This window comes from Pyrus communis, chromosome 17 (genome assembly GCF_041283825.1).
Source record: "Pyrus communis isolate YQ-2024b chromosome 17, ASM4128382v1, whole genome shotgun sequence".
In the NCBI taxonomy this organism is placed as follows: Eukaryota; Viridiplantae; Streptophyta; class Magnoliopsida; order Rosales; family Rosaceae; genus Pyrus; species Pyrus communis.
Window position 1 is genome coordinate 91095 of NC_142581.1, and position 12075 is coordinate 103169.

The following is a 12075-nucleotide window of genomic DNA, read 5'->3' on the forward strand; positions in this document are numbered from 1 at the left end:
TTTTAATAACTTTTCTTCAATTAATTATTATTTTAATAATTAAAAAATATTAAATAAATTTTTTTTTTAGTTTTTAATATTATTTTATTAGTTTTTTAATAGAAAGTGTGCCACGTTAGGATTTAACGGAGGAATTGATAGACAATTGACGGAAGGTATGACATTGCAACAAATTCGAAGATACGATATGACATTGAAACTTTTTAAAGACGAGGCATGAAACTGTTAGTGACCCAATAGTTGAGGTAGTTTTGTAATTTACCCAAAAAAAAAAGAGAAGAAGATGATGATGATATACCAAACCGTTCCATTTTAAGCTTTTCAAAGCGGTTTATGTAAGTTTGAGTCTTATATTTAGAAACCATGCTATTTAAGTTTGATTTTATAGCACTAATTTTGTAGTTGTGAGTTTAAAAGTTCCGAGAGCCATAATCAAATTCAAAGTTTTCGACCCACCCTGTAGAATCTTAACAACCCATCTCCCTTAGTTATCTTCCTTTGTAGACTAGTAAGCAAATTCATCTATTTTTTACATATAACAAAAAAGATTTGTATCTTAAACCGAACAAAACAATAGTTCAAAATATTTATTACCGATGATGGAGGAGAGATTTGAGGGATACATTACGGCCCAAACTACTACAGGAGGCAGCAATGGGCGAAAGCTTGATGGAGCAATACTACGTGAAGGTAGAAGATCTACAAGTTGTGAACTTCTTTTTCCGAAGAAGAAGCAATGATAGTATCTGGAGAATAAGCATCGGCTAACTCTGTGCCCGCAGTCTCGGTAATACAAAGGATGCAAGCGTTATCCCAAATGATTGGACGTAAAGCGTTTGTAGGTGGCTTTTTAAGTCCGCCGTCAAATCCTAGAGCTCCACCGCCTAATGGCTCTAGGGAAGTCGGAATAGGAGAGCACTCATCTTGGGTGGGCTTACTACTTAGATGTTTTCAACAATTATCCACTCCGCACTTGGCTACCCAGCGTTTACCGTGGGCACGATAATTGGTACACTAGAGGTGCGTCCTTCCCGGTCTTCTCATACTACAGAAACCCTAAAACTCAAAGCTAATGGCTCCATCAAGAGGGCTCGTAGTGTGGGGAAAAGTTTCACACAAACCTATAGCATTGATTATCTCGAGACGTTTGCTCTTGTGGCCAAACTAAACTCAACTCCATATAAATCATTATGTCAGTTTCAACTAACAGATCTTGACCACTGCATCAGCTCAATGTCAAAATGGCCTTTCTTCATGGAGACTTCCACTAAGTTTTCGAGCTCAAGGGGAGGAAGGGAAAGTTTTCAGGTGAAAAAAGGCGATATATGGTCTCCAGCAGTCTCCTCAGCCATGGCTAAGTGATCCTAATCACATTGGACCTAGTGCCCAAGTGGTTTGGCCAATAATGGGTCAAGAAATATTGAATGGTGATGTAGGGGGAGTTTCAGAGGAATACAAATAACCTCTAGGTTTTTTTTTTTCAAATTTGGCTAGCATCTAGAATAACTAGTGAATTACAACTCTATTGTATTGCACTTGGTGCATTGGTCCTTGCTACCTCAATACTTTTTGCTAGTTGGTTCGATTATCACAAAACTGCTACGAAACTAATGAGCAAATTAACAGATACAGAAAAGTCAAACTCAAGAACAAGAAAGAAGGGCAGTAGTAGTGGTCATGCACGTTAGGAATTGGTTCACTAGAAAAAAATAGAGAGGGTGTAGAGAGATAAAAACGTGTTGTTGCTGGTTGGTGGGTTTTGGGTTCTAGTATTAGTTTTTCTTTTCATTTGTCTAAAGGCCATATTTCGTAGTTCAGTAGAGAGATTTTATTAGTTCGGTGTAGAGACACCACAATTGGGTTCAAATAAAAATTTTCAAACATAATACTAAATTACTTACCATTAACCAATGAGAAAAGAGATGATTTTTACACACCATTTTTCACTTCAAACATATCCTCTAGTTTTGTATTTGTTAGATTGAACAAGTAAAGTAAAATTAGCAGTCAAAATTAAAAGAAAAACACATTAGAAAATACAAAGTGAAAACAATAAGAAATTTGATATATGTGGTACGCCACACCCATTCATCACATTGATCATCTTTGATCTTTAATCATCAAGGCATTACATATAAAATCACTCCACAATCATCTTTGTTCAGCATCGATCACAACATCTAGGGCTACTCAGAAATTGTATTTAGAAAGAAATAATAATAATAATAATAATAATAATCCCATATAACAAGAGCAAGAGAAGAAGGAGAATAATTCATTAATTAAATACAAGAAGACTTTTCATAATTGCAAGCAATATGCCAATATCCACAAGTGTTCCGTCTAGAATAATGCGTTGTATTTGATGCCAATAAATAGAATTATCTGAAGAGACAACGATAGAGCTGTGGCCGCCACGCTTCCACGAGAGAGCAACGAAAAGGCATCGTTTACAGAATTTGGAACTGAGTTCCTGGAATTACTAGGAGCACGACTAGGAGGAGAACCTGCTGAGAGAGAGAGAGAGAGAGAGAGAGAGTAATTCACTAGATGATGGTGAGGAGAGGACAAACAGATAATTAATGAGAATTAATTTAATTTACCATGGACATGATTCATTAAGAGTAAGACAATGCTGGTAATTAGTGCGATGAATGAATCTTACTTGAAAGGCAGGCGAGCGGGTTGACACGTTCACCACATCTTCCCGGCAACTGCTGAGCCTCGTTGATATTGATGCCGGCTTGCTCAGCTTGATTGGTGGCCCGGTTGCTGATCATACTACACAAACATTGTGGATTAGACTTGATCATCGATTTGAGAGGATCGCAACAATTGTCGGGTGGGTGACGGGTTCCATTCAGGTAGTTGAGGCAAGGAGCAAGCTGACTGAGGCAAGACGTGTCTCCTTGAGCAGCAGCCACCATTAACATTCCTTCCTGCGCCATAATGCCGGCAAACACTAGTATTACCAGTGCATTGTTTTGGTACTTGGCCATTTTCCAAAGTTTCCTTGAGAACGCAGTTGTTTGTTGTGTTGTTAATTTGTTTGATGTTTCTGTTAACAGCTAATGCATATGTGTGTGTGTGTGTGTATACATATAGCAGCAGCACAGCACACATGAATGAGATGACTTGAGGTAAGGATGGGTTTGGATTAATTCAGTTGGTAATCCAACTTCTTGTTGCCTAATTGACTAATAGTCTAACAATTAAAGTCACTGTCGCAAGTAGGAGGAAGGCGGTGGTGCTGGTAACTGGCTCATTACATTATATAGCTGATATAGATAAATAGGTGAAGCTACTTTCCCTCCCAACTCCCAAAGTTCCAAGGAATTTCAAACGTACAGAAATCAATCCCCAATGTTGTTGTTGTTGTTGTTCACCTTATTAATTGATTTGCTCCTGAAATTGCATTTAGTCTCACTTTACCTCTGAAACTGGTTTTATCTTACTTTGCCCCATAAAATTGCCATTTTCGTCTCACTTATTCCCAGCTCACCTCATTTTCATCCATTTTATCAAATAAACGTTAAATTAAAGGGTAGTATAGAATTTTACTTTTGACACTGTTCTTTCCCTCCAAATTGTCTGCTAAACAATCTCAAATCCATTTTTAATACTCTAATTAAAACCCATGTTTGTTTCTCTTGCGTATTGGTGTGGAGTTGAAGTTGCAGCTGTTGGAAAAAGCAAATAATGAGTTTGCTTCAAAATCTAATTCAAGCTAGTCATTGAATCCAAGGGTTGCAACCCAACTACGCATCAATCCGCAAGAGAGATGGAAGAAATATAGTTGTCGAAAAATGGAATTAGAATTGGAATTGTTTTAGCAGCAAATTAACGGCAAAGAATTGTGTAAAAAATAAAATGTCCATACTACCTCTAATTTAACATTTATTTGACGGAATGGGCAAAAATGGATTGAATTGAGACTAAGTGAGACGAAAATGGAATTTAAAGTGAGAAAAACAGTTTTAGGGGGTAAAATGAGATTAAAAGACAGTGTCAAGGGGCAAATAAATTATTAAGCCTTATTATATTATTATAATATGCATGCGCTGGCACCTGATAGTAAGGTATCGTTTGGTATGCAGACAGGACGGGACGGAACGGAATGGGACGGGACGGGACAGGACGGAACGGAGCGGAGCGGGAGCAAAGATGTCTTCGGATGGAAACAAGGAGGAAGAAGAAGGAGACGGAGAGGTTATAATTTTGTGTTCCACGGATGTGGAACGAGTCGTTCCAGGGGGATGAGGCGGAACGAAAATTCATCCAAAATTCGTCCCGTGGAACAGCTCGTTCCACCCGTTTTAGGGGCACCAAACGTGAGACGGAACGGCTTGTCCTACTCTGTTCCGTCCCGTCCCACGTACCAAACGGTACCTAACAGATACCATTGGGATTGGCTGCTGCATCAAACCTTCCCTACATCCTATCGTTCCTTCCTTCTAATTTATGATTAATTCGTACAAAAATTGCTATCAAATCACTATTAGCATTAGCAAAAGTAAGAAGACACATCAAGTACAAGTAGTGTAGAAGGAAGGTTAAGGGTTGTAGAGGGAAAATAAAGTTGAAACTTGAAAACCCACCCCAGGCGCCAAGTGGTGTTGCAGTTGCTTACCAAATAAAAACGACGACAGAAATTCCAATAAATTGGAACAAAAGCAAAGCGCAGATATGTACCCTGCCCTTTCGATTATTTGTCCTTCTTCCCCCTAGCCTAGGAGCAATAACATCTATTCCATCAGACATAGTATATCATCCCAACTTCGATAAGACTGATGTGAGGAATGTTAAGCGCCACGGCAGGGCCCCTGCAGTTCTTCCTAAGAAAAGAATACCCCATATCAATCACAAGCTTCTTCAGAAATGATGACGACCTCCTCGCCTTCACATATGAATGCCCCATTATATACGCAACCCCTGCTTCCCTGGCCTGGATTAAATCCATCAGCTCTTCCCTTACTGCAGGATCCATACCCACATTTGACGGCACCTGAAACCTCACTTGGTGCCTCCTCATTTGTGGGTTCTCATCATCATACACTGATCCCATACTCCGCAGGGCCAAAGATTTGCTGCTTTGGATGGAGTCCCCCACACCAGAACCCTCTTGTTCACTAGCTACCAAGCTCAAACTTGATTGCACCGTCCTCGTGCTTATAACCGCCATCCTTCCATCAAATGATGTGCTTTCTGGGCTTGAGAATTGTGGTTCCCCCGCTTCCATCTGGATGAACTCTGCTATGCTCTGTATGAGCAGGTCCTCAAAGTCCCCATCATCCCGTTGGATGTCCTTGTACCCATACCTCACAATGCACCTATACATACGATAAGGTCTTGGACATATCCGGCCAATCAGAAATCGTTCCTCAGGTGAAACCCATGGCACCTGAACTGATTTTACACAAACAAAAACCAACACCTTGTGGAATGCAGGAAGATTTGTTACAAAGTGAGAGAATATTGCAGGAACTCCTGTTGCCAACTCTGAGTATATGAGACCTATCCCAGGTACCCGGACGATACCGAGGCTCGGGCCAAGACCAAGTAGCCATTTTAACGAGACTTTGTTGTGCAGATCATAGTTATACTTCTTCCGTGTACCATAATGCCAGACATACATAACAATCATAAAGATGAACGAGAGAACAAAAGGGACCCATCCTCCCTGAGGTACTTTAATGAGTGCTGCTGATAAGTACACTCCCTCAATGAACCAGAAAAAAATCAGAAAAATCGCAGCCAGGACCACACTTTTCTGCCAAACAAAGATTATTACCAGCGCCATAAGGAATGTCGTGATAAACATAACCATCATGCAAGCAAGTCCTGAGAACCAAAAGTGAACAATTTGTCATCCTCACTTAATTTGTTTAAGGGGCAGAGAAGGAGGCGGGGGATACAAAGAAATAACATACCATAAGCATTTCCGATTAAAGTAGTGTCTTGAAATCCAATAGTTATGGCAAGAGTAAGGATCATAAGTATCCAATTAATTTCCGGAATGTAGATCTGCCCACATATATGCTTTGAGGTGTGGACAACTTTGACTCGGGGGAAACAACCAAGGGCATGACATTGCTTGATGATTGAGAAAGTAGCAGTTATAACAGCCTGGCTTCCAACAATTGATGCGAGGGTAGCAACAACAAAGACGGGCCAAAATACAGGAACTTGCGGATATGGGAGGACAGAAAGCAAAGTTACCAACACTGATTTAGAACAAAATTCTGGAAAGCAATATTGATAAATGTCAGGATGAACTAACCAGGTATGGAGTCATAGAAACTGTAACGAATGGAGCCAGGATGTTTAGACAGGAAAGCAGCTTGACCCATGTATTGTACTACCAAACAAGGATATATAGCAAATGCAAACGCAAGCTGCACAAGCAAGAGCCAAAAAAAAAAAAAAAATATTCTCACTTTTGAAATTTCAGTCCATATCACAATGATCAGGGCGTACAAAGCTAGAGTGGGTAGAGTAAACAAACCACATATTTCTTTTATATAAAAAGGTTATCAGAGGATAAATAATAAACTTACTCTTATCGATAAGGCAGTGAAATGACCAAGATCTGCAAACATAGCTTCAGTACCTGATAAACATGCAGATGCCTAAAAGTCAGTTTACTTAAAATAGCAAGCATGCAAGAGCAGATCTTGAAATTAACGGTGTTGATAACTTCTTATTAGTGCAGGGCTAAGATAAAACTCCCAAAGAGGTTTCGTATGGATAGTTACACCAGTACAATAACTTCTTGTTACTGCAGGGCTAAGATAACTCTCCCAAAGAGGTCTCGTATAGATAGTTACACCAGTACAACAACCAGTAAATATATTATTTATATGTAAAAAATTTCCATCAATTTTCGAATTCAGCGTACCAGTTATTGAGAGAAGAATCCCACCAAGAGAAATCCAACCATCTTTACCAGTCTCATGGAAAAACTTGATAATATAATGGGGCGACAATGCATGAACAATATCTGGGTTCCACTGTATTGTGTTGTACAGCCCAATGGAAAATATCGATATCAACCAGATTATTACAATAGGTGCAAACAAAAATGCTACCCTGTGGGTGCCACAATGCTGCAAAGCAAACAGGCCAACCAATATGACACATGCCAGCAAGAGGAGTTCACCTAGTATCAAAAGCAAAGCCAATTATATGATACACAGAGAAATATATAGAATAGGCATCATGAATTTCAAACTCGTTTATAAAAAAGATATAAGAAAAAACTGAAAGTGAAAAAGAAATGCTCAAAGATATAGAACAGGCATCATGAATTACCATCAGTTAATTTCTCTTCTGTAACTTGTAACCCTGATACCGATGATAAAACTGCATGTGAAAAAGAAATGCTCAAAGATTTAACTCCTTAATCAAGGGAAGTGTGAAAACATTATTTTAGAAACAAATAATAAATATCAACAATCTGGGTTTGCCTAGACAAAATATTTTATTAGGTAGAGCTTACTGAAAACTTATCAGCATTTGAGCATAAAACAATCAGCGTATCGACAAACAACAGAAAGACTGACAGACATGGTATTATTAAGTGGCTCTACTAAATGAATAGTAGGAATATATTCAGAAGTGTATTGGATGCGGCGAATTGTACATGTATACATCTTCCTCGTATTTACAGGGATTGGAGCCCCAATTTTATTGGATATTCCCCAAGGGGCAAGACAACTTAGTAATGTTATCATAAGTTTTTTGTTCTTTTTTCTCATCTGTCTCGGGGTTCTGGAATGGGTGATTTACTAACATTAGATGAATATAGACTGTATTCAACACCAACAATTATTCTACAACTTAGTACCGTACCTGAAATTGCTGGAGTGAGCACACCATCTCCTATGACCATGCAAGTGCCTAACAATACCACCACTAGTAGGGCTGTCCGTAACCTTTTATGCTTCTCCAAAAATCTCTTTAATGGGGAAGAGCTTACAACCTGTGATGAAGGACCGTATTTGTAAGCTGAAAGCTCCTCATCAGCTGCTTGCTGGTTGGGAAGTAAACTAAACTTTGCATGGCGGCAAAGCAGCGAGTAAAGCGCAAAAGTCCCACCTGAGACGAATTAGAATAAATACTGACCCTTTGGAGACCCAATAAGAAGCAAGTATGAGATGTCACACAAAGGATGTATTCAAAATTCAAGTGTCACCACACCTTCACCATTATCGTCAGCACTCAATAGGATAAAGACGTACTTGAGCAAGGGTACCAGTGTAATGGTCCAGAAGATTAAGGAAAATGCACCAAATATCACTTCCTCAGAGTTATGGTTGTGTAGATTCCCTGTGAATGTGCTAGTATAAACATAGAGAGGAGAAGTACTAAGGTCCCCATAAACCACGCCAAGGCTTTGATATGCAAGTATGAGATTTCTGGAGAGATTCACCCATGAAAGCTGCAAAGCAACAAGAGGTTAATTGGTTACACTAGTCGGTAAGTAACAGATGAATCACATTCAGCCCAGGGCATAGGAGAAAGAATCCATATCTAAAATGATTACAAGCCTAAATCCTTAACTAGAGAACACAAACTATACTTATATGCCAAGTAGTTGATATGGAAGTGATTGAATGAGGCATTCCATTACTTCTCGTCGTTGTCAAACTCAATTATTTATATATTTGGACCTAGGTATCCAGTGATAAGAACGTAAAGCCACTCAATGAGTGCTGGTACAAGCACACAACAAATCCTCCTGAGGAAATAACGATTTAAAATATAAACCACACTGCACTAGTTGGCAAAAACCGACTTCTTCTTTAAGGCGAAAAGTGCGAGACAAGATTGAGAATTTGTAATTTGTATTTAAGATCTCCAAATTACAACTAGTTAACAGAATCTCATTTGCTACTTAGTTGTTACACATACATGCGGATCGACCAGTGCTCAAATGAATTGAATTGAATTGAATTGAAATGAAATGAAATAGGTAAGGATTTGGGCGAGTGTGGAGAGGATAGATATTAGACAGACAGAAACCAAATCAATCCAAACAGCAGCAGAGAATCAATGAATGAATGCAAAAGTAATAAGAAAGAATGAATGAATGAATAGGGAAAAGAAAGCATCAGCAGCAAGTACCTGACGAGGAAGAAGAGGAGGAGGATTCCGGGAGGGCGTCGAAATTGCAGAGTCCGGCTCCATCGCCGCCTAATCCTAAATTCCTAATCCTAATCTGAAGAGGCTAGGCTAGGCTTCTTCTTCTACAAAACAACTAGCTATAAGCTGTCCATCTCAATCTCCATGGAGGCTCTCAACACCTCATCACCTCATCTCATCATCACCTCTACTCTGCGTCCGCCTGTCTACCTGTCTGTAACTAAACACTTAAAACTGAGCACCTTTATATTTATCTTATAAGAAGAAGAAAGATAGAAAGCATTTGATTTTTCAGATTTTTAGATTAGGTTGCATGGACTCTACTCTAGTCGTCTAGTTTGGTATGATTGAAATTATATCAACTAATTATAAAGCTTACAAATTTTGGCATCCCTTCCTTGCCACCTAAATGATAAATCCCTAATTCCTGAAATAATTACGACGAGTGGAGGGAGGGAGGGAGGGATTTTGCCATTTGCTCTCATCTGGGGCGGGGAGGCATATTTCTCTTCTTTCGCTTCCCTCCTGAATCCCCCCACTATCTCTGCGCCACCTGTCTGTCACTCTGAAAGTCGGTCTATTTCCATGCGCGTCCAATGCGTGTGTCTATTTCCTTCTTAACAAAATAAATCTCACTCGCCACTTAGTACGATTTAGTAGTATTCCTCATCACATATAAGTAAAAGATTTTAAATTTAATTATTGCTAAATACAAATTTCAATCACATTATTACTAACTCATTGTGAGGTTAAACTCACTCTCTTTTCCTTGGTGTAGATGATATCGTTTGTTAAAAAAAAAAAGTCTCACTTATCAACAATAAATTTTGAATATTTTCAACCAACTTTATTAAGATTATGGGCATACTGATATCTTTTGTTCAAAAAAAAAAAATCCCACTCATCAACAAGAAATTTTGAATATTTTTAACCAACTTTATTAAGATTATGGGTATACTGGATCATGGTAAGTTGGGGATTGGGCCAAATGGGAAATGAGGGGGCATGATATGTAGCTGATTGCTTATTGTTATGGACGTTAGGGGTTGTGCCAAATAGCAAATGAGGGGGGATGATGATGCAGCTGATTGTTTATCGTTGTGGACTATTTTCCCGTTTCTCTAGACTAATGGGCGAAGATCGATGACCCAATTAAATTTACACAAAAATCCTTCCTCCAGTCATGTTTCCTCTCCTCATTGGCTTATTTGCCTCATTCGTTCTAAATTTAAAAAAAAATCAGAACCCTTAACCAAAAAAAAAAAAAAAAATCAGAACGCTACAGTATGAGTGAATCTTGGAATTTGGAGTGGAGATAAATTAAAAGTTAAAACTTTCTACTGATATTTTATCTTTGCATCAATTTGCATATGCATATCTATTTATTTATTTATTTATTAATAAGAAAGAAGCATTTAAAAGTTACACTGTCATGACAATTTATATGATATTTGATCGATGGAGAAAGTTTCATCAAACAATTTGGCTTTTGCTTTTACATTTAGTCAGGGTCACTACTAGGCCGAGAAATTGAACATCACATGTGCCAATTTGCCAATTTAATTGGCAGCAGCATACACACACACACATATATATATATGTTCGATCGATAGTCATATGCATGCGGCATGCCATCAATGGCAACCCCACCTTGTCCTTGAGAGCCAAGTGCCATGACAATCAACTGATATCACCAGTTGACTAGCACTAGCACTTGAAGAAGAAGAAGAAGCTGGCTTTATGTAGCAGTTTGACGACACTATTTTACATTCAGCCATCACATGTTCCACATCTGACAACGGCGGCTGCAGGGTAGAATCCGGAGGTGGCAGCTCTCCTCCTAATTTCATCTCATCTTCTGATCCCATCATCATCTCCACAACTTTCACTTTTCCATCCTCATCATCAATATTATCATTATCATCACAAACTGAAAGTACTAGTCCTCCTCCCATGACTCTCAGAAACTGCTCCAACGCTTTGCGCATCCATTCATACCGGCACACCCTAAATGCCTCCTTTATGCTTAGCTGTATCCATACTCATTAATTAATTAATTAGCTAATTAATCTCTCCCACTCCCAATAGTTCATGAGTACTAGCTTAGAAGAAATACCCTTTAATTAATATCTACTTTGATTAGTACTAATTAATTACCCATTTCCTGTCACGGTTTTGGTGCTCTGGCCAGGTATCAAGCTCTTGGGTGACCTCTAATGCAAACATATATCCTCTGCATCCACCTTCCAGGCTGAGGTTGCACATCTCCTCTCGACTTTTGCTTCTGAACTCCCATACTCCCAGCGGAGTTTCCTGATAGAGAGAACAAATAATTAAACAAACAAACGACATATTGTTGGTGATTATCACACGAACATTGGCCAAGCTCAAGCTTAATTAAATAACTAGAAAGTCAATTATCAAGGTATACGCATGCTATTGCCGGTGGTCGATCGGGACATGGGAAAAAGATACCTTTATATATGCATGCTATTGCCGGTGGTCGGGACATGAGAAAAGGATACTTTTGTTTGTATTTTCTTTTGGTGCTTTACTATATAATTATATTATTATTTCTCAGTAATCAAATTATTTTTACTTCATTACGAAACAAGAGCTTATTCCTACCAAAGGTTTTTCAATTTGAAGGCAACCGATCGAGATAAAAGACAATTTAATTAAATGGAAAACATGACTGATTAAAACAAGCAACGAAAGGCAAGATAACAGTAAAAATTAAAGAATAAGCCAAATATATATGACGCGAAATTGTTGTCATTGTAGAAAACCAAGATCCACAGTTTCTAAATATCTCTCATATATTGATTAATCAGATAATCTTACAATGATGCAGCAGTGTATATATAGACAGTACACTGCTCTTACAATTACAATTATATCCTTGTCTAATCTATTTATTTACATAAGAAT

General features: G+C 38.5%; 2 protein-coding genes across 3 annotated transcripts; both read right to left on the reverse strand.

The window, feature by feature from the left end:
* Positions 1 to 2220: 2220 nt before the first annotated feature.
* LOC137707468 (Bifunctional inhibitor/lipid-transfer protein/seed storage 2S albumin superfamily protein) lies at positions 2221 to 4329 on the reverse strand. Its single transcript, XM_088688864.1, has 2 exons — positions 2666 to 4329; positions 2221 to 2507 (listed from the first exon to the last, which is right to left on the reverse strand). Exons 1-2 carry the CDS (start codon positions 2997 to 2999, stop codon positions 2344 to 2346), a joined length of 498 nt encoding a protein of 165 aa, XP_088544990.1. The 5' UTR covers positions 3000 to 4329; the 3' UTR covers positions 2221 to 2343.
* A 152-nt stretch (positions 4330 to 4481) lies between these two features.
* LOC137707467 (potassium transporter 4) lies at positions 4482 to 9733 on the reverse strand. Of its 2 annotated transcripts, XM_068446343.2 has the most exons (9): positions 9127 to 9733; positions 8200 to 8440; positions 7852 to 8097; positions 7312 to 7362; positions 6899 to 7159; positions 6558 to 6610; positions 6281 to 6395; positions 5931 to 6185; positions 4482 to 5841 (listed from the first exon to the last, which is right to left on the reverse strand). In XM_068446343.2, exons 1-9 carry the CDS (start codon positions 9187 to 9189, stop codon positions 4754 to 4756), a joined length of 2373 nt encoding a protein of 790 aa, XP_068302444.1. In that variant the 5' UTR covers positions 9190 to 9733; the 3' UTR covers positions 4482 to 4753. The 2 variants fall into 2 exon arrangements, with proteins under 2 accessions (XP_068302444.1, XP_088544989.1); XM_088688863.1 differs by lacking the exon at positions 7312 to 7362 and having other exon boundaries at positions 9127 to 9670.
* Positions 9734 to 12075: the final 2342 nt, after the last annotated feature.

What these genes read in the sequence shown, in the direction of transcription:
- LOC137707468 (XM_088688864.1), bottom strand. Translation starts at nt 2,999, where the DNA reads ATGGCCAAGTACCAAAACAATGCACTGGTAATACTAGTGTTTGCCGGC. An exon ending in CCCGCTCGCCTGCCTTTCAA is followed by an intron (nt 2,508 to 2,665) that starts GTAAGATTCATT and finishes CTCTCTCAGCAG; the next exon opens with GTTCTCCTCCTAGTCGTGCT.
- LOC137707467 (XM_068446343.2), bottom strand. Translation starts at nt 9,189, where the DNA reads ATGGAGCCGGACTCTGCAATTTCGACGCCCTCCCGGAATCCTCCTCCT. An exon ending in GCTCACTCCAGCAATTTCAG is followed by an intron (nt 7,363 to 7,851) that starts GTACGGTACTAA and finishes TTTCACATGCAG; the next exon opens with TTTTATCATCGGTATCAGGG. An exon ending in TTTAATCGGAAATGCTTATG is followed by an intron (nt 5,842 to 5,930) that starts GTATGTTATTTC and finishes TTTGGTTCTCAG; the next exon opens with GACTTGCTTGCATGATGGTT.